The sequence below is a fragment of the Carica papaya genome, chromosome 3 (assembly GCF_054855325.1).
Source record: "Carica papaya isolate Zhongbai chromosome 3, ASM5485532v1, whole genome shotgun sequence".
Taxonomy (NCBI): Eukaryota; Viridiplantae; Streptophyta; class Magnoliopsida; order Brassicales; family Caricaceae; genus Carica; species Carica papaya.
In genome coordinates, this window is record NC_142311.1 from 33328197 (window position 1) to 33349400 (window position 21204).

At 35.0% G+C, this 21204-nt stretch overlaps 4 protein-coding genes across 8 annotated transcripts; 3 read left to right on the forward strand and 1 right to left on the reverse strand.

Annotated features, from left to right (window-relative positions):
• The first annotated feature begins 267 nt into the window (after positions 1-267).
• Positions 268-1851, forward strand: PMD1 (Tropomyosin-like protein). Its single transcript, XM_022042732.2, has 2 exons — positions 268-426; positions 599-1851. The coding sequence occupies exon 2, from the start codon at positions 610-612 to the stop codon at positions 1591-1593; it is 984 nt and encodes a 327-aa protein (XP_021898424.2). The 5' UTR covers positions 268-426; positions 599-609; the 3' UTR covers positions 1594-1851.
• Positions 1852-4445: 2594 nt separating this feature from the next.
• LOC110815037 (haloacid dehalogenase (HAD) superfamily protein) lies at positions 4446-16113 on the forward strand. Of its 5 annotated transcripts, XR_015818057.1 has the most exons (8): positions 4450-5208; positions 5295-5372; positions 5674-5747; positions 6158-6265; positions 7572-7724; positions 12831-13455; positions 13666-14495; positions 15730-16113. XR_015818057.1 is itself a non-coding variant. In XM_022042668.2 (6 exons), the coding sequence occupies exons 1-5, from the start codon at positions 4548-4550 to the stop codon at positions 7686-7688; spliced, it is 1038 nt and encodes a 345-aa protein (XP_021898360.1). In that variant the 5' UTR covers positions 4450-4547; the 3' UTR covers positions 7689-7724; positions 15730-16113. The 5 variants fall into 5 exon arrangements, 2 of the variants coding, with proteins under 2 accessions (XP_021898361.1, XP_021898360.1); XR_015818058.1 differs by lacking the exon at positions 13666-14495; XR_015818056.1 differs by lacking the exon at positions 15730-16113 and having other exon boundaries at positions 13666-14895.
• On the reverse strand, positions 12935-14634 carry CYP718 (cytochrome P450, family 718). Its single transcript, XM_088216648.1, has 3 exons — positions 13659-14634; positions 13344-13531; positions 12935-13231 (listed from the first exon to the last, which is right to left on the reverse strand). Exons 1-3 carry the CDS (start codon positions 14632-14634, stop codon positions 12935-12937), a joined length of 1461 nt encoding a protein of 486 aa, XP_088072774.1.
• A 2216-nt stretch (positions 16114-18329) lies between the features above and the next one.
• Positions 18330-19956, forward strand: PDF1 (protodermal factor 1). The gene is made up of 3 exons (XM_022042667.2): positions 18330-18567; positions 18876-19341; positions 19426-19956. The coding sequence occupies exons 1-3, from the start codon at positions 18408-18410 to the stop codon at positions 19754-19756; spliced, it is 957 nt and encodes a 318-aa protein (XP_021898359.1). The 5' UTR covers positions 18330-18407; the 3' UTR covers positions 19757-19956.
• Positions 19957-21204: the final 1248 nt, after the last annotated feature.

A 21204-nucleotide genomic window follows, 5' to 3' on the forward strand; every position in this document is an offset into this window, starting at 1 on the left:
ATCATAAAAATTACTCTCTATTTTAATATTTTATTAATTAAATTGTACAAATTTTGATTAATACAATTATTTGAAAATAAAATAATATTATAATATGAACTCATTAAATTTTAATAATTAAAAAGAAATATTTTTGTAATAAAATGATCTAAAATATATTTTTGAGAAAAGAAAATATTTTTGTGAATTATCCTAATCCCAGTAAGATGTCCGAGCCGCAATTGCAGCACGTGCAAAGCACTTGTTCCTTGCAAAGCTGGATCATTCTCCACCGTCCGTTCCTCACAAATTCCTTCCCTTCGTCTAATCTCCGCCATCAACAAACCCTAGAAGAATCTGATTCACGTAACAAAGCTGCTCCTTTCCATTTCTCTCTTTCCTGAACACCTTTGTTATCTGTTCCAATTTTCTCAAAGAAAACAAAAGGTTCTAACTCTTTCCCTGAAGATCTCCGAATTCTGATTTCTGAATTCTGATTTCTCGGTCGCTTTTCGAAGTTACTGGAGAAAATTTCACTACCTCAATTCAGGGAGTGCTGTCCGTTAATGCCTTTTCTCTTTTTTTGATTAAGCTCCAATTCTTGTTTGTGCTTGTGTAGGATCGGTGGAAATGGCAGATGGAACGATCGTCAATGGTGGAATTAATGATGAGGCGGGGGAGGATTTCTACGATCCCGATCAAGGCGAGAGCATCAGGGGCGGTAAGGTGATGGAATTGAATCGCAAGATCGAACAACTGGAGAGCGAGAAGGTGGAACTTGTGCGACAGAACCAAGAGTCCGAGGAGAGGATGGAGAAGCTCACCGGCGAAATGGAAAAATTGAGAAGCGACGAAGAGGTGATGAAGCGGGGTCTGGAAGAGATGAGGAGCGAGATCGAACAGTCGGACGAGGAAAAGAAGCTGTTCGATACCTTTGTGGCAAGGAATCTGGAGCTCGAGACGGAGGTCTCGAGGCTACAGCACGAGTTGATCACCTCCATGACAGACAGTGACGAAGCCAACGCCGAGATAGTGGAGTTAAAGAATCTTTTGGCTGAAAAAGGAGCGCAGGCGGAGGAATTGGAGAAGGAACTGGAGAATTTGAAGAAAGAGAAGGCTGAGAGCGAAAAGAAAGAGAGGGAATTAGAGAGGAAAATTGGAGTTTTAGAGGTGAAGGGAACGGAGGAAAGGAGCAAGAAACTGAGGGTGGAAGAGGAGATGAGGGAGAGGATTGACGAGAAGGAGACGGAGATTAGTGCGCTTAAGAAGAAGGTTGACGATTTGGTGTCGGAGTTGGCGAAGCGCGGGGTGGAGTTGGAGAATTGGAAGTCTGAGAAGAAGAGAACGGAGGAAGCATTGAATGAATCTGAGGAGAGGGTGAGGACAATGGAGTTGAAGATCATTCAGATACAGATGGAGGCGAGGGAGGCCGAGAAGGTGATTGGTGGGTTGAAAGAGAGGAGTGTTGAGGCCATCAACGGAATTCCCGCAGACAACATTGATGGGGGGCGAAAGGGATCAGAGTTGCAGTGGCCATTGGTGGCCGCTGGCTCTACTGGAGCTATTGCACTAGCGAGTGCTCTCTTGTATGTTTACTACAGGAGGCGTAGCTGATTGCAAGGTGGAGATAGAGGATTAAGTAGAGGTTAGCTTTTATCAGTTGCAAACAGCTTTCCAAATTTTGATAGGGGGAATTGTTTTTCTTGAATTTACTTTTGAGTCTATGGATAGAGATTTACTCTAATTTTTGGCCTGGTTTGTTTTTGATTGTTGGCTGATATCTTTTTCTTATTGGGTTTTGGAGAAAAGTAAATCTCACGAACTGCGTATAGTTTGAAGAAATTATGATAGTTTTGCTTATTTCAGTTGTTAGAGATGACTTTGTTATTCTATATGTGTTGAACTTAAATTGCAACCGGAGCTTGCAAGTGTTGTCTTCCTCGTAAGAATATGGATATGCTTGATTGGAGTTAGTTTAGTAGATTCGTCAGTTGTGTACTTCTTAGAAGATTGATTTATGAGGGCGCAATGTGGAGTAGCTTACATAATCCTCGATTAGGTTATCTCATTGTTAGAAGGATGATGCCTTTGCGCTCTGTAGGCTATGTTTTTGTGGAACCCATTTGGAAGTTCATAAAAAAAACAAGACTCAGAGACTAGGAAAATTTCATTGCAGAAGTAGATTTTTAAATGAATTCCACCAAAATAACTCATTCCAAATGTAGCCTTAGTAAATGAGGCTCAGTTGTGATTGATTTCTGGAGGTTGATTTCGTACGATTGACCATTGATGAGTTTCGTAATCCCGGGTTACTGTCGGAAGAGGCTGTTTTCTAGGGACCATTTTGCAGATGATGAGCTGTAGTAAGAAATTTTTAGTGGAAGATGTGAAGTAATGAGTGGGTTGAACGTCTACCAACTTGTAGGTCTCTTTGCAAAATGGATGTCATCCGTAGAAGGTGAAGTTCCCTGTGTTCAGTTGCTTTTGTTGGTACAATACATTATGATCCTGTATGTTGTCCTCGTTTTCATGTTGTAGAAATTGGTTATGTCTCAGCGTGTCTTTTTTACCTTGTTATATTGAAGGTCAATATTTCAAGCCATATACTGTAGCTACCGACTGCTACACTTGTTATTAGAAATTTAGAAATGGACCTTTTATGAGGTGAAGTAATGTTGTTATGGTATTGTCTACTTTCTTCACACTTCTGTGCGGGGCTGCGGCCATACTGGGTTGTGGTAACTCGGCAATATTCTTGCTTGGCTGCTGTTTCGGTGTTACCGGAATCTTTGGCATTCAATATAAGGAAAGTACACCTCTGTTTTGTCATGTGCTTATTTCTCTTTGAAGAAAGATTTCTCAACTCTCTTGCGAGCATTAATCCATTACTAGCATTTAACTAAAGCTGTAAATTTTTACTGTGACTATTCCGATTAAAGGAATTTGATCGATACGAATTAGAAATTTTTGCTGAGATTTAGTTTAATGTATGGTTTAATTGTATATATTTATCCCTTAATCTATGGTTTCACTTTCTTTTTAATAGCTTCATATTGAGCTTTGTACTGCTGGAATGCATGCTCTTCTGAAATCCCTTCAGGAGATAACTGTATCATTAACTCTTCTCATGGTTACCTGTGGCTGTTCGTTGAGTCTGGAAATTTTGATCGAACTTAATTAGAATATATTATTTAAATTATATACAGTTTTCACTGTTTTTTTTTTAAATTAAAATAAATATATTTATGAATGAATCAATTTATATATCTATATATTTTAATATGATAACATGTAATATTTATATATTTATCTTTATAATATAAAAATAATTTAAACTATATTAAAATAAAATTATAAATGTGAAAAATAAAATTTGAGTATGATTATATTTTTATGTAATTTATTTTTTATTTGGTTGCAAATTTTAGAATTATACATTATATAAATTGTTGACCACACATTTTTTTTCCTTTACATTTTATTTATTCTGCATATTTTTTTTTTTAAAAATTAAGGTATGATAATTGTTTGATATTATAATTTTTATTATAATTTTTTTTTTTTAATTTTTATATAATTTTGTTCATATAAATAATGTTTGTATTATGTTTATATAATTGTAAAATCTGTAAAGAAAATATTTGTTAATCAAGAATATTACATTAAAATTATTAATTTTAAAGCATAAATTATGTATATTTAGTATGTTAATATATATATATATATATTATAGTGAGAGTGGATAAACATGTAATCAAATTGTAGTCCAAGTAAAAATTAAAATTTATTTTATATTTTCAAACTAAAATAGATAGCTATAATATATTTCTAAATTGATTCTAGTTTTTATATTTAAAATTATATAGTGTATAATTTATTAATTAATTATAAATTAAAATTTATTTATATATTTTAAAAATTTAAATAGAAGAGTATTATATTAAATTATCACATTAGCTTTAAAAAAAAAGTGTGTTTATTTTAACATAACGTGAGACATGATATTTTTGGTAAGGTGAAGGAAGTTTTATTATATTATTTTAAAATAATTATATAGTTTTGGATTAAAATATATATGGTCAAGTTTTAGTTTATTTGTTGTAAAGAACATCATATATTGCGAAACTTTATTCATTGTAGATATTTTAATTAAAAAATGTAATAAATTTATTAGTATTAAGTGTAATTTAATTGTTATAATTATACTAATATATTAATAAATTAAGTAAATAAAATAATCTTTTAAAGTAATTAAAAATATATAATACAATTCGATTTAAATGTAAAAATTTATGGGATTTTTCTTTAGAAATTTCCATAAAATTAAGTTTACATTATGCAATTTATTATTATAATTATATGTTTCAATAAGAATTATGTAATGGATGAATTCTTATTAACATATAGACTGGATGCATATATGTATATGTGTAGATATATACGTCTATATGATGATTTTGTTTGTATTTGTACAAATATTTTTTGGTGCTTGAGGAAGTTTGTTTATACAAGAATGGATTATTCAAAAGAATGATGAAAAGAAAGAAGAAAAAGGAGGGGGTGGGAGAATGCAATCCACTTCATCATCTGTCTTCCCCTTGGCCACCTGGTTTTACCCTATCCCCATCAACTTCCTTCATCATACCCTTCACTCCCACCATTCCCATGTAAGTTTCAGGAAACCCACCGTTGATTTCCGCTGTTTTTCTCTCCACACCACCCACCATTACAGCACCTTGCAACGACACCAAACCCTAACCAACAAAACCAACGCCTCTCACCCATTTCAGGACTCTCCGCTCTTCTATCAATTCCACTCTCCCTTTAGCTCCAGTAACATCACCAACCAAAACCCAGAACCTCAAGACGAAGAACAAGAGGAATTTGAACGTCAGAGTGCGGAGACCCAGGGGGTACTTTTCACAAACATGTGGTGGGTAGATTTGAAAGCGGCTCTGGGGCAGAGAATCAATGTTGAAGGTGTTGTTTCTTCGGTTTCTGTGTTTGTTAAAGATCGTCACTTGGTGCTACCACACGTTATCGTGCCTGATATTAGGTATATTGATTGGGGTGAGCTCAAGAAGAGGGGTTTCAAGGGTGTTGTGTTTGACAAGGATAATACCATCACGGCTCCTTATTCTTTGACGCTGTGGCCGCCTCTGAGCTCTTCGTTAAAGCGGTGTAAAGCGGTATTTGGGCATGATATTGCTGTGTTTAGTAATTCTGCTGGTAATTTTGCTTCTGGTTCACTTATTGAATGTTGGTGATGTTTTTGCTGATAATTCGTTTATGGGTCTCATGGTTTGGTGAATTAGGTCTTTCGGAATATGATCATGATGATTCGAAAGCGAGGGCGTTGGAGGGGGCAATTGGAATTAAAGTCATTAGGCATAGTAAGTTTTAGTTTTTCAGTAAAACTCTAGGCTTTGTTTCCTTATTTTCCCGGAAGGTGATCCCTCGAACTTTCATATTTGAAGTGGGTAAAGCAAAGCTTTAATCACCCAAAGCAAGCAAGAGGGTTGGCTTTGTTTCATTGCACATCTTTGTATGTTAGCTGATTTTGTTGGTTTAACCTACAAGGTTGAGATAGCCAAATTTGCTTGATCGATATGTTAGCATGAAATCAAGTTGATTTCTGTCAAAGATGTTTTGCCTACCTAGGATTGATGTAGTTATCTACATTAACAATATCAGGAGTGAAGAAACCAGCTGGGACGGCTGAAGAGGTTGAAAAACACTTTGGCTGTGCATCCTCACACCTAATCATGGTATGTAACTGTTGTGCGATAATGAAAAAAATAACAAGCTAATCAAATGTGACGGTCAATGTGAACTACTACAAAGGAGGGATCGATCCGTGTCAGTGTAGAAGAATCTCTTTCAGACTCTAACTAATATATCCTAATCTTGCTAAGTGCCAAAAAACTCACGAACTAACCAATCTCATAAAGTAGCCGCATCTGGGTTTCAGATGGTAAAACACATAAAATAAATAAATATACATGTTTATGTAAGGGCTGCAGGGAAAAAAGATCTAAAATATACTGTAGCACAACGCAAGAGTGAAGCCCATGCGTCTCAAAACCTTATTATCGTCTTTACTGGAACATAAGAATATGTAAAAGCTAATAAAATCTGGTCTTATTTTATAAAATCCACAAATATGGTTTTCTGGCAGGTGGGTGATCGACCCTTCACTGATATTGTTTATGGAAATCGAAATGGGTTTTTGACAATATTAACCGAGCCATTGAGTCTTGCAGAGGAGCCATTCCTCGTCAAGCAGGTTGGTCTTTCTTTCATATATATATATATATTTATATCTTCTCTTATATTGAATAAAGGTAACTAAGGTGACACTCTGGGTCAAAATGAATAATTTAGTGGCTTATGCTTCATTTAGTTGCAATATGAGCTTTCCATAAATTTATACTAGTTAGCACGTCCTTTCTTTCTTATTCTTAACTACTATTGGCATAGATTTATAAACTTTGCTTTATCTAGCTTTTAAAATTTTATATAGCAGTTTTATTTTAGTAAGTGAACATAAGATATGTGCTTCTTCGAAGAAATGACGCAAAGCAGTCAATTTTGGTTGCCTTTGACATCAAAGTGATGTATAGTAATATAGAACATTTGTTAGTTATCTGGCGTGAAATTTTAAAAAGGTTTATCTAGCTTGGGAGAAGATCTATGGGCAATTTTAAGATCTTGGTACTGGGATTTGGTCATAGCGAAACATATTCACCAAGAAATCCTGCAGCAAGTGCTCTTTCCACTTATATTTCAAAAGAAAAAAAATCCCGCAGCAAGTGCAAAGCTTGCTTTTTGCTTTTTTGGCCTTGACGGGCTATGGTTAGAGCTTGTTGGGGGGAACCGTCGATTTTTAGAGAGTACTTTAATTCTGTGTTAATTTGTTGAATTCTTTAGTTATCTGTTGAAATAAATTTTTATAACGCACTCTCTCTCTTCCAAATCTTCTTCTTGGATTGGCCTGGTTATGCCTTTCAATCTCTAAATGAAGTTTCTGGTCGTAGCACATAAATCTTTGACATGGTTCCAGAAGGAGAGGTGTTGAGATGTCTTGTGTATAACTAAGAACAGATTCTTTTGTGTTTGGGCCTATTAGCCCAAGGAATAGATCTTTTTGCTTATTGTGGAAGATTTTAATGCATACAGATTCTAAAGAAAAGTTAAGAGGGCCTAGACTAGAGCTATTGCAAACACCCAATTTACATGATTTGATATATAGGAAGGGGATTTGTTCTCTCGCATAAATGGATATTCCAGGGTGCTGGAAGGATGCTTTTCTGGATGTGCTGTGAAAGATATTACCACATCTTGATATATAAAATATGGTTGCTGTCGGAGTTAGTTTCTTGAGAAAAGTGTTACTGAATTTTAGATATTCAAGATGCCGCAGTTAGATAAAAGCCTTGGTGGAAACCAAAGATGCATTTACTGTCTTTCGCAAAAGTTTCTGAGACTTGCTACTCAATAATCTTTGTTTGTGGCATTTCGTTTGAATTTTTAGTTTCTGCTGCTTCCTTTTAATATTTCACTTTTATGATGCAAAAACTAAATGTGTTCAGGTGAGAAAACTTGAAATGTGCCTTGTGAACCTCTGGTTTAGAAGAGGTCTGAAGCCAACCAGTCACAACCTGCTACCAGATGTTGCGCAATGTGTTAAAGATCCACCACCTCCGTAAGAAATATTTATGATGCCTGCAAAAGCAATTGCTCATGTAGGTGCCAACAAATTTTGGTGTATAAATTGATTGTTTATACTTATAATTTTATAAATTTCTGCATTCTTCTACTTTTCTTTTGGTTTCGGTATAATTGGGAAGTTTGGGTGGGAAAGATTTTTGCATTATGTTATCAATATTTTTCAGGCAGGGAAGGTCTTCCGTTTTCAGGTTTCTCATGGGGATAGAGTTTTTAATTTTTGGGTTAAGGGCCACAGCCCTTGTTGAAATTTTTGTTTTTTTAGATAGAAAAAATAAGTATTATTGAGAAGAAGAAGAGCACATTACAAAGAAAACAGCAGATAAGGTATCAGCTGAAGCAAAGGAAAAAAGAACAGGAATAAAACAGAAAGTAGCAAATAGGTAGCACAGAAAAGACAACTGATCATGTGACTATTATATCCCTGCTCCTATAGAGAACAGTAAGGGGAGTGTCCGAATATTCCCGTGAGTCTTTGATGTGGAACCCAAGGATTAAAGGTTACATCCAGAACTCCACATATACATTTAGCATAGATAACTCAAAATTCTAAACAAATCCTCCTTACCTAATCCATAATTAACTTGTAATTGAGAATTTGGGTGATTAGGATGAAAGAAGTAAGAATCAATAAACGCCACAAGATAATTTGATAAGTTAATTCAATTTTTGATGCAACAAAAAAATAAGAATTCCCACTTGTCAAAATTCTACCAAAGGTAATGAAATTCATTCAATAATCAAAGTCTGTCATATTACATTGAAAAAGAGATATTTATAGTTTAAAATATTTAGATTCTACTAAAAGTTCATAGTTAGATGACCTAGGAAAATATGAAGAGAATTTAATATCTAAGAAATGATCTAGAAAAATATAGTATTAAATGATTTAGGAAAAAATAATATTAAATGACTTAGGAAAATATGGTATTAAATGACATAGGAAAACATAATATTAAATAATTTAGCTTGACATGGTATTAAATGATTTAGGAAAATATGGTATTAAATGATGTAGGGAAACATAATATTGAATAATTTAGAAAAATATGAACAAAATTTAATTATATACGAAATGATTAAAATGATTCTAAACATTCATTCTAAATTCTACCGATACACTTTAATGATTTTCTTTGATTCCTTTGTGTTACAATCCGGAAATCACAACGGCAGCGGGTACCCAACCCCAGGTACAACAACTGTTCATGTCCTGAATAGTAGGAGCAGTTGTGTATTTACAGTTATATTGTCTTCTATTTAAACATGCAAGTATCAAGTGAATGTATGTCTTTTGTTATCAATGAAAAATTGGATTCTTTCTCACCCTAAGAGAATTTATCTTGTTTTTGTGCTGTTCTGGTTGGGACCACATCACTTTGATTCTTCAAACAGTTCATGTGTACTAAGTTTTTGTTGTATCGATCTTTGTACAAAACTTTGGAATGTTTGTTTTAACTTCTTGACTTAAAATCTTGTGATTGGACCAGCTGGCATTGTAATCTCTTCTTCACACTTCTCTTTGTGTGATCTACTAATGCTTTTTGAACCTATGTTCGCATCAGTCTTGGTCCAAAGGAAAGCCACAAAAGTCATCTTTTCCCAAGGAAGCGTGTCCGGCAAAGAGTGATTGTCAAATGTTCGCTGATTTCTTTAACCGAATTGTCCAAGGACCTGCAGAAACCGATCCTTGCCATAGTGGTCTAGCTTTCTCCTTTTAACCCCAAACTATAATCATTCCGAAAGAGTAATCAATGATTGGTCAAATGTGTTATTAACCTTATCCGTGACTTTCACACCACCTCATATTGGATAAAGAGATGATTATGTGTCTCTCCTCCTTTATGGCACATTACACACTTGTTAGGAGACATGCTCGGTTAGACTTACGAATTTGCAATAGCTTGTTGGTGTTTAACCGATTCAGAATTGATGTCCACACAAATGTCTTCACCTTTCAAAGAACCCTGATTTGCAAGAATGCCTTGGTACATCTGCTGTAGTAACAATCAAGATTTTGGTTATGTGATCAAAAAACGATTTACAATATATGTACCTGATCATTCTAGGTCCGTACCTTAAAATCAGGCTCTTGAGAGGATTGAAAAAGATTGCAATAGGGTTAACATGGTGAGGAAGCATCTGTTTCCCTATCTTCCGAATTCCAATTAAGAGAACCGTTAGAAAGGCAAAAGAAATGGCCAATTGGGGTTTTTGAGCTGGATGATATACCAAAAGATTTGGAAATTGGGTACCCAAGGGTCAGTTGTGCCTCTAAAGATCCTCTCTAAAAGAAATCTCAAAACCATCTCCCACTTAATATCCGGTTAGGGGCATGTAAAGATTAAACAAACTGGAAAAGACCTTCTATGGACTTTTGTATTGGTGGCCACTGCATCACAACTATTTTATTGATTCCCGTGAACACTTTTGTTTACTTTATGTCATATGGAGTTAGGTTCCTGCTGCAAACACCATATCCACTTAACCAATAATGACAAGTTCCTTAATTTAAGTTTCCCAATACCCAAACCTCTAAAAGTTCTAGACCTGCAATACAGCTCCCATTTTACTTGGTGATCTCTCCTCTCCTCACCATTCTCTACCCACAAAATATTTTCATCACACCTTCAAAGTGTTTGATTACACCAGTCGGAACCTTAAACAAAGACGTAATAAATAAGGGGTACTAAACAAACATGCTTGAATAACCTATCCCAATGAAAAAAGACCCCCTTTCCAGCTCTCCAACCACTTATATTTTACTTACCACTCATTGCCAAAACATCTAACACGTGGGGGTATCGCCCAAGGAAATGCCAAAATATGTATAGACCATTCGAGGGTTACACATCCAATTGCCTAAGCTAGATTGCTCGCTGTGCTATCAGCCGCATTAGTCCCTTTCCAATCCAAATTTTGTCATGTTAATGTGAAGACTTGACATTTGCTCAACTACCCTCAGCAACATGAATGCGTTAGAGATAGATTTATTATCATGTAATAGGAATAGAATTATTGTCCCATCTGCAAATTGGAGGTGAGACACCTCAGTTCTGTCCTTTCCAACCACAAATCCTTCAATTGCTCCTTTCTCTGATTCCCTTGTCTGCATCCCATTCAAATCATCCACTACCAAAGTAAAAAAGGGATAGGGATGATGGATCAACTTGGCTTATATTCGAAGTACCTGAAACCACTGCTGGGCCTTTCCATTCATTAAAACCACAGAAAAGACAGAAGATAGGTAATAAACTCTTATCCAAATTCAACACCTAGATCCAAAACCTTTACGATCCATCACTGGGTCCAGAAAACCCAATTTAAGGTACTCTGATTTGGGGATATAGTGTCATCTAAAACTTTTTTTGAAATAAAAGAAGAGAAGATGTATTAATGTGAGGTGCTAAGGGAGCACCACCCATTTACAAAAAATTTACATGTCAATTAGCATATCTATAATAGAATCTAAATTTTCAAAACATTCTAAATTATGTCATAAAACAGTAGAGTCAAAATAATGAAACCATTTATCTTTGATGCTGTTAAAATCTTGTTTAAGCCCCTCAAAAGTTCTGTTGTTTCTCTCCTTCCAAATAACCTAGAAAATGGTAAGAGGGATTAATCTAAGCGCTTTGTTATTGCTCAGACCTTCCCATGCCAGAAGTTCGGAATAAATAGAATCTGCTATTACCCAAGATACTCCAGAAGTCCGAGTATCATGCTCCAGAGTTTGTGAGATGTTTGACATTTTAAGAGTAGATGATAACACCTATGGTGTAATGATAACACCTTAGTAATGATTTCATAGACAGGAGTCACCAAATTGATAGGGTGATTGTCTGATACCCTTAGTAAGTCATAATGATAACACCTTAGTAATGATTTCATAGACAGTAGTCACCAAATTGATAGGGTGATTGTCTGATACCCTTTTTGATTTGTCCTTATTAGGTATTATAGTTATGAAGGTTGAGTTCATTTCCACATATCTTTCCATATAAATAGAACTCTTGAAATACCATCATGGAATCACCCTTTATTATGTCCCAACATGATTGGAAGAAAGCTCCTGTAAATCCATCTGGATTAGGGGCTTTCTCATTACATATTGCCCAAATAGTTTTGGGGACCTCCTCTTCCAAATTGCTGCCGCATTTGCCCAGTTTTGGCACAACTAATGGGCTGCTGATCAACTTCTTAAATGAAAGGCCTAGATGCTTCTTAGTGTACAAAGGATCTTGGTGGGGTAGAGTCCCACCCACATAATCTTTAGGTGTCAAGATGTACTAGTGAGAAGATTCTTTAACAAGTAACTGATAAATTGAAACATGTGCTCTGTCGCAAGAAACAATCTGATTGATGGTCTTTCTACTTTAGAATATTCCATTTGTTGATGTTGTTTTATAGAAATTGAATGCCCAACATGATGAATCACAGGGGACGATATCAGCATTAGCAACTAAAAACTGTACATGTCAAGAACGACTATAAAGAAAGAAACAATAGGGCATTTGAGGATATTGAGAATGAGATTTACAAGATCAAGGATATGTGGTTTCATTTTTTTGGATCCTTTATGTTAGGGCATGATGTTTATAGGATAGAGGATTTTGGCAATATAATAGATATGTTAACTAAGCTGTAAATTTATATATAGGTACTCCCTTGGTACATTTGTGAATAATACTTTTCATACTTTTTATTTTTTTAAAAAAATCAGAAATGACTATGCTTCCTGCCCCTGAGTATTTATTTTTTTGCTTATGCAATTATTTAAAAGACGTATGAAAAAAATCATGTCTTGATTCAAGGCCCTGCTGAAATGGATGCTTCCTGTCATATGAAGACAGACCCTGCAATTCCTATATATGGTGGATACTTGATGTCCCCAACTTAACCTTTTGATCATATCTTATTATCTTTAATTAATCCTTAAAACACAGCTTGGTAAATGTTAAAAGATAACCCAATCGGTGAAGTCGTTTAGAGAAATAATTTTATATAGTTCATATTTTGCATGATGAATTTCTGATGAGGATTAAACAAATTCTGCAAGAAATAGTTTCTGCACCCTGATATATTTTTCTCATGCCAATGTAAAAATGTTTACATGGTTTCAGTTCCTGTCTTGAATTCAGCAGTCAAAATCTGATTCTGCCATGCTAGAGTGCACATTTAGTGAAATCAAGGCAGGGAACTAATCTTAATTGGTATTGAGAAAAAATCATGAGATGTTAGGAGCGATTTTGATGGGCAGTCCACGGGAAGGGAATGGGAGGGGATCAATGGTGATAGGCTCATCTGGATGGAGCAAGGACCAATTGTAACCAGTTACTACAAAATGCAGGAAGATTAGGATGTTGATCTTAGCCAGTTGGTAGCCTGCGCACACTCTTGGTCCTCCTCCAAAGGGCAGATAGGTGTAGGGCGGGACAGTTTCATCAAACCTACTTGGCTCAAAGCTCAGAGGATCTGGAAAGCATTCAGGGTCGTAATGTGTACCATATGTTGTCCATAGCACCTGCATATGCAACACCTTGACATTAAATCATCACTCCAGTGTATATATCTGCTATTTGAAGGCAGTGCTAGTATGTGTTTGTTTATGTGTTTATGTATTCATGCATCCACACCTTCCATCCTCTGGGAATGGTGAATCCTTGATATTCAATATCGGCAACTGCCTTCCTGAAAGAGCCAAATATGGGAGGGAAAAGGCGCATGCTTTCTCGAGCCACTTGCCAGGTATACTTCATCTTCTTGATGTCTTCCATTGTCAGATTCTCTTGTTGACCTCTGTTCTCCTTTATCTCAATGTGTTCTGCACCACGAATCAAATTAACTTTATGTTTTCCTGAATGTTAAGTTGGCAATCTTCTTGGTCTTGTTAGTTAGGAATTAGGGTTTTTGTCAGATCAGGAAACATAAACCAAATGATTGAATAATACCTTGAAGGAGGAGATTGTAGCAGCTTGGGTGTTTAGCCAGCAACTTGAAAGTCATAGCAATGGCAAAAGAGGTGGTATCATGGGCTGCAAACACCAGCAAAACGACATTGTCAATGACCTCTGCTTCGCTTAACTCTCCCTGAATCAATCCTACCACCATGCGCGACAGTAGCATTCCTCCTTTCCCTCCATTTGATCTCTCATACCCATGTTTGCCTCTCTCCATAATCTCCTTCTTCTTGTCTCTCACCACACCAACCAGCATCTTCTCTATCTCCTGCCTTGCTTTCTTTGCCCTTGCGAAGCTCGACCCTGGAAACTTCACTGGTGGAGCGAAAACACCTTCCAACACTCTCTCAAACGTCTGCAACATCCCTGCCTCAACCTTTATCCCCAACAAGCACTCAAACACAACCTCAAAGGTCAGACTTTTGGCAGAACGGTAAAGGCTGATTGTTTCGTGGCCATCCCAGTTTCTTTGAAGGTGCAACTTAACCGAGTTGCAGATTTTTGGCACTATACTCTCTAATCCGGAAAAGCTAAGGCTAGTGGCTATCAAGCCACGAACACAACGGTGCTGCTCCCCTTGTTTCTCCATGATAGACTCCTTGCCCATTAACTGAACTGATGACGAAGGCCACGAGCTTATCACTAGCTTGAACTCATTTGATAATATGAAGCCATTAGCTTCAGCTCCATTTACCACTACAGTTGGTGAACCCATTAGCCTTGTTTTGAAGATGTTTCCATGTTTCATGATTCGGGGTTGAATAAACTCGTCAAACAATCGGTTGTTTCGTTGAGCTCTGTAGAAATCCATGGTTTCACCAATCCAAGGTAGTCCCATTTCCCCTGGAGGTAACTTGCTCTTTCTTATGCAGTAGTTCTTCTTGTGCTTGAAGAGAATGGTAGTGACCATAGCAGCTAGGCAAAACAAAATCCAGCTGGGAAGAACAAAGCTATTTTCTGTTTCCATTATAAGTTTTTTGGTTCTGTAGTTCCAGTCTTGATTAGGAGCCTGGAATTTATAGCTTGCTGGGTGAGGGAATCTTGGAATTTATAGTTTGCTGGGTGAGGGAATCACTGTGTTGGCTACTAAATATTTTTACATATAAACAAGAGAATGTACACATGGTTGTGAAAGTAGAGTCAAACCCAGTTGATGTTGTGTAAAGTCAACCAACCAATCATGCAGTTCACAACCGTCCAAGTAATATAATATGTATATATTGTTGAAGCTTAGATGTTTTTCATTTGATTAGATATTGACTTGTTGAGGAAGAGAATTACAGGGGAAGAGTAGGAAGGAAAACTGTGAATATGGACAGTTGCATGTGGGTAACGCGGTGCCATAACATGCACCCACCGCCCCCTGCGAGGAACACGTACTCGTTTTATTGTTTCTGAAAAATTCCATCTGCTGATCGACGATCATAAGAAGAATATTATAGATTTTGCTGATAAGACAGTCAACGTTCTTGAAAAATTTTCTTTTGTTTTATGAAAGAATCCCAAAAGATCTGCAAAACCCAATATTTTATGGCATTTATTTTTGTCTAGTTGGGAAGTCAAAATCCAAACAATAAATTGTTTTCTTTGGGGGGGTAACTCCAATGCTTAGAAATCCGAGCACCAATACGACACTCTAAGTCGTTAAAATTTTTGACGTTATGTTTGAATGTCACAAGTTAGAACATTATTAAGAATATATAATTTACTATTTTATAATTGTACTGTAAGTTGATAGTGATTGATTTATAATTTTTGATTCATTAAAACTTGATTCGTGCGTGTATTGACATAACTGAAGCAACTAAATTTGAAGGTAACAAGTTTGAACATTATCGAGAACATATGATATGTTACTTTGTAATTGCATAATGTCTGACGATAGTAGATCTATAATATTTGGTTTAATAGAATTCAGAATTTTAAGTTGTGAGTATTTTAGTAGAATTGTAACGACTAAATCGGTTGCTTGTGATAAATTAGACAGAATAAATATTTCTTAATGGTCAGATCTTCGGATTGAGAAAATAAACTGAAGTCTTTCTTTTGTCAAATCAAATAGGTTAAGAGATCTTGTAGATGTGGAAAAACTGATATGCTGCACTGGCTAAATCATCTTTCTGAACCCAAGTGAATGGAAGTTGCCATTCTCAGTGTACACACCACCCCATGTTAGGGAGCAGCAGCATTTATGGATCTCTTGTGAATCCATATAAATGTCAACTTTTTTATAATATATATATATATATATATATATAGATTAAGAGAATTAATACTGTAATTTCGTTTTCAATTGGGTATTGCTGTACTCATTTAGGCAAGAATGTAAATTAAGTTTAAAAGAATTACAATAAGTTGATGAAAATATGCTACCATAGCAGCTCTTACAGAGTGACAAACACAAATTTACAGCATGATTAATGTCAATTCTGATCACAGAAAGAAAGATGTATATGGTAGAGATCATCTATATATATATATATATATAAATTACATTAGATGTATGTACTAATATTTGGCTAATCTTAAGTATTATTAACATATTTGGCTAATCTTAAATAATTTATTTGAAATTTTTATTTACCATTTGAATTAGCTTCTACAATTTTTATTACTACTCTAATATTAACCTATAAAAAATTTTATAATAGATACGTGTAGATACACTTATTTATATGATTAAATGTCTATCGTCAAATCTGTAGTAGTTGGTACCAATTATAACAGTTAAATATCATATCAATACAGATAAAATTTTATAACTGATTAAATTTCAACAAGTACTAGACACTATTACTGAGCGTATAAGTCAATAATAGTATTTACTCGTACTAATTATAAGTTTTTAAAAATTTAAATTTTGTATTTAAAAATTAAAAGTTAAAAAGTTTTAAAATTATATGTATGGGAAAGGTAATTTAAATGTTTAATTTAATATATTAATAGTTATTTTAAACATATCTTAGCAATTAGCCCTCATGATTGATTCATTAGTTAAGAATATGGTAATCTCTAAACAAATCATAACACAAGTATACATACATACATACATACATACATACATACACACATACATATATATATATATATATTATGTTTATATACCTAATTTAAAATTGGAGATAATATTTACTAGTACTTAATTGGTGTTAAATATTAATGTTGGGCCCATTAATTAATATACAAGGACCCATAACTATTATTCAACCTAAATTGTATATATCATCAAATATATTTGTTTTGTAGTTTAAATTTCTCTAATTTTAAATAAAAAAAATTATATTTTATATTATTCAAGTAATACCAAAAAAATTTTTTTACTATTTACATAAAAAAAAATTATTAAATGATTATATTTAAAATAGAAATTAAACAAAAGGAAAAAGTAATTATTAATTAATTAATTAAAGTCAAAATAAACAGTGTGTTTCATTACTGCTATGTTTGGGTCATTTAAGACTTGAGAGAGAAGGAGAAGGAGAAGGAGAAGAAAAAAAACCCTAATTGTACTTCATTTCTGTGAGGTCAAGGTGGGTCCCTCTTTCTGTGCTTGCCAAGTGTCATTAGCTGTCCGTATCTTCATTCTCCATCCATACTGTATATGCATCATCATCATCATCATCATCATCATGTGTATATGCATGCATGCATGCATGCATGCTTACCCCCCTCCTCCTCTCTCTATACACACTTTGAATTCTAGGGTTCATGACCCATTCATTACTTGAGTTGATCGTATGTTTCAAGTTAGATAGTGTTTTTTTTGTGTGTGTATGTGTGTTATGATTTCTATGTCTACTACTAGTTAAAGAATATATAGATTTAGTAAAAAACGTTTGTGGGTTAGTGAGATATATATGCATATATATATATATACATAGGTAGAGATGCATTGGTTGATGATATATATATATATATACAAATTAAAAGTGGGTTAATTGAAATATGATGGTGAATGATATCCTAACTAATGATTTAGATTAAGATGGCTCTATTTGCCTTGATTTAGTAAAAAAAAAGGTTGTGGGTTAGTGATATATATATGCATATATATAGGTAGAGATGTATTGTTTGATGATATATATATATATATATATATATATATACAAATTAAAAGTGGGTTAATTGAAATATGATGGTAACTAATTATTTAAATTGAGATATCTCTATCTGCATTTTGTTTATTTGGTATGAATTAAGGATATGGATTAACCACATTCACAATATACTTAACATGGGTATTAGAAGGTGATGCATATTAATTTTATACATTAATTAAAAAGCACATAATTATAAGTATAATTATAATTAATAATAAATTAATGAACCCAAAACCCCCCAAATAACATGGAATTATTGTAAAATCTAGGGGTGACAAATCTGGTTGAAAGTAAGAGTAGTCATTAATATTCTTGTATGCGAGCAAATGCATGTGGAGAGTAGATGGGGAGCAGAGTGGGCATTAAGGATTGATTTTGGAGTTATGAAGAGGAGAGAAAATAAATATACGTATATGTATGATACATATATATATATAGATATATATATGTGAAGAAAAGTTATTAATACAATGCATAAATGCACTCTGCAAACATCAACTAACACACATACTCCTTCACCTGCTAATATTTACTTCACTATCTCTACACTCCTTTATATATTCATCTTCTCCCTCTTTCCTCTGCATCCGTGCTTCTTCTTTCATCACTCTCACTTCTTCTTTCGCTCTCTGTTTCAAAAATGGAGAAGCAAGAATTTACCAGGTGGAAGCAGCATTCTCCCTTCGTCTGGGTTCTGGTTGCTGCATTGCTCTCCCACAACCTTCTTCTTCCTGCTTTCTGCATTCGTCTTGATGACCAGAAGAACTATTATTACTCCCCAGACCCTCATCATTCAGGAGGTATACAGTATATATGTGTGTGTTATGTATAATCCTATATATAGTTTGATGCATGCTTCTATGTAAAATGAGGTTAGGGATCCGATGTAGTTATATATTTATATGTATATATTCTTACTGGAAAAATGCTTTTGTGCTTCTGTGAAGCTGCTAATATTCTAGCTGCTGACATGTACAATGCATACGTGTATATATATATATATATATATAGATAGATAAATATATGTACATGACACTGAAAAGAAACATTTACAGTGAAAAACAAAAAGAGAAAAAAAAACTTAAACTGTGAAGTACTGGAAATGCAGGGTCACACGGAAGTACTCCACCGTCAACTCCGTCAGACGGCGGTAGCTACGGAGGAACCCCACCGTCAACTCCGTCAGACGGCGGTAGCTACGGAGGAACTCCACCGTCCGACGGAGGAACACCGCCGTCAAGACCATCTCATGGAACACCTTCACATGGCTACACTCCGTCACCGTCAAAAACACCACCTGGTGGAAACTGTCCTACCCCACCATATCACAGACCTCCCCCAACTACCCCAACGCCGGTAACCCCTACCCCAGTTACTCCAACGCCGGTAACCCCTACCCCAGTTACCCCAACGCCGTCAAATCCTCCTCCAGACGGCGGATACTCTCCCGCCCCTCCCACCACGCCAGACCCACCATTCTCACCAACAGATCCCGGCACTCCAACCACTCCAACCACTCCTACTACTCCCCCATTCAACCCTGCACCATACCCACCAATTACTGGTACATGCAAGTAAGTCTAACTCTAACAGCATACGTATATATACATATATGTGTGTATATACAGTAAATAACGACATATATATTGTGTTTGCAGCTACTGGAGGAATAACCCAGGACTTATATGGGGTATACTGGGATGGTGGGGGACACTAGGGAGTGCATTTGGAGTGACCAGCTTTCCAGGGGTTGGAACCAACCTGAACCTGCTCCAAGCTCTTTCCAACACCCGGACTGATGGGCTCGGTGCGCTTTACCGAGAAGGAACAGCTTCTTGGCTCAACTCACTGGTGAACCAGAGGTTTCCTTTCACCACCGCACAGGTCAGGCAGAACTTCGTGGCTGCACTGGGTTCTAACAAGGCTGCAACGGCTCAGGCCAGACTCTTCAGGCTTGCTAATGAAGGTCACTTAAAGCCAAGAGCTTGAAAGGAACGATACATGGAAAGTGTTTAATTAATTATTTTTATTTTTCTAGCGGATGGATGGAGTTTGTGCTTTGCCGCATGGTTAGGGTTTGAGTGTTTAATTAATTATTATAGTATCTCGAGACATATATATATATATATATATGTAATGGATACTACTGTGTTTCTTATTATCTTTTATATGAATTAATGCTTCTGTTTTATGGGTTTTATTAGCTTTAAATAATAAGATATAATAATTTCTTCCCATTATTCAGTAATTCCCTTCTGCAATTCCGAATAGGGGATACACACACACACACACAGACACATATATATATATATATTTATAATAAATACGTATACTTTTGAAAGACTTAAAGCTTAGCAGCATGTATTCATGTTTTACACTGGAGGATGAAAGCTTGCCAGATTAGCAGGCCAATGTATCTATTTATATATATGTAATAAATGGAATCCTACCCAACATTATATATATGAATTAAAGATATATATACATATATATATATATATACTTAATTATTTTTTGAATAGTTATTATATAAACCATGCCTGCCCAACCACCAAACATGCAGTAGCTTTAAACGGGATAAATTAATTAGCAAAACAAATAAGCAATCTGCCACAGAGCCGAAAGCTGTAGGTCATATATATACACATATATATATATCAACATTTTCCTCCAGCACATAATATTGCAGGTACCAGAATTCTCATTCTCTGTAACAACTATGCACTTCGTTTTCCCTCATTTGTCAAAACAAGTAAGACATATGTAAGTACATATAATGATATAGTTTATTTATTTCTCAAGGAAGCAACCAAAAATAAGAATAATTTGTTACATATACACACATATATGTATATATTCTGTAACATGAGAGGGACAGAGAATGGAGTCAAGATAATAAAAGACAATGGATGGATGAGAAATTATTAGGCGGCTCCAAGGATGCAATACAGTTTACTGTATGCACAAGTACAACAGCTGGGAAAAATTGAAGAAATAGGTATTTGAGAATGTCGAACAAGGCGGATAAGAAAATTTCACAAACAAGCAAGCTGTTAATGTTCAAAACATCGACAAGGAAAATCATCGACCCGAATAAGAAGGGAATTTGAAAATTTGAAAACATTGACGATCATTTCAAACAAGAAAGAGTTTCAAGTAACTTTTTCTTCGATACAGACACTGAAAATGGACCACAAATTAAAACAGAGACTAATTTCAACCAAGTAAACATCAATGTGTACGAATACGCCTTTTCGTTTCTAGCCAAGCATTTACAGTACTGTTCTATAGTCTCGATCAGTAGAAAAAAGAAGAGGAAAATTAGAGGCATGATTGGTGATATTCACTGATATGTATGTATATATATATATATATATACTTTGACAAAGATAGAACAGCAGTCAGCCTTTCACTTGGTTAGTCAGGACTAACCCAGT

Coding starts and splice junctions, on each gene's coding strand:
- PMD1 (XM_022042732.2), top strand. CDS start 610: ATGGCAGATGGAACGATCGTCAATGGTGGAATTAATGATGAGGCGGGG.
- PDF1 (XM_022042667.2), top strand. CDS start 18,408: ATGGAGAAGCAAGAATTTACCAGGTGGAAGCAGCATTCTCCCTTCGTC. Junction 18,568..18,875: donor AGACCCTCATCATTCAGGAG/GTATACAGTATA, acceptor CTGGAAATGCAG/GGTCACACGGAAGTACTCCA. Junction 19,342..19,425: donor CCAATTACTGGTACATGCAA/GTAAGTCTAACT, acceptor TTGTGTTTGCAG/CTACTGGAGGAATAACCCAG.
- LOC110815037 (XM_022042668.2), top strand. CDS start 4,548: ATGCAATCCACTTCATCATCTGTCTTCCCCTTGGCCACCTGGTTTTAC. Junction 5,748..6,157: donor CATCCTCACACCTAATCATG/GTATGTAACTGT, acceptor GTTTTCTGGCAG/GTGGGTGATCGACCCTTCAC. Junction 6,266..7,571: donor AGCCATTCCTCGTCAAGCAG/GTTGGTCTTTCT, acceptor AAATGTGTTCAG/GTGAGAAAACTTGAAATGTG.
- CYP718 (XM_088216648.1), bottom strand. CDS start 14,634: ATGGAAACAGAAAATAGCTTTGTTCTTCCCAGCTGGATTTTGTTTTGC. Junction 13,532..13,658: donor CTACAATCTCCTCCTTCAAG/GTATTATTCAAT, acceptor TTCGTGGTGCAG/AACACATTGAGATAAAGGAG. Junction 13,232..13,343: donor CCATTCCCAGAGGATGGAAG/GTGTGGATGCAT, acceptor TTGCATATGCAG/GTGCTATGGACAACATATGG.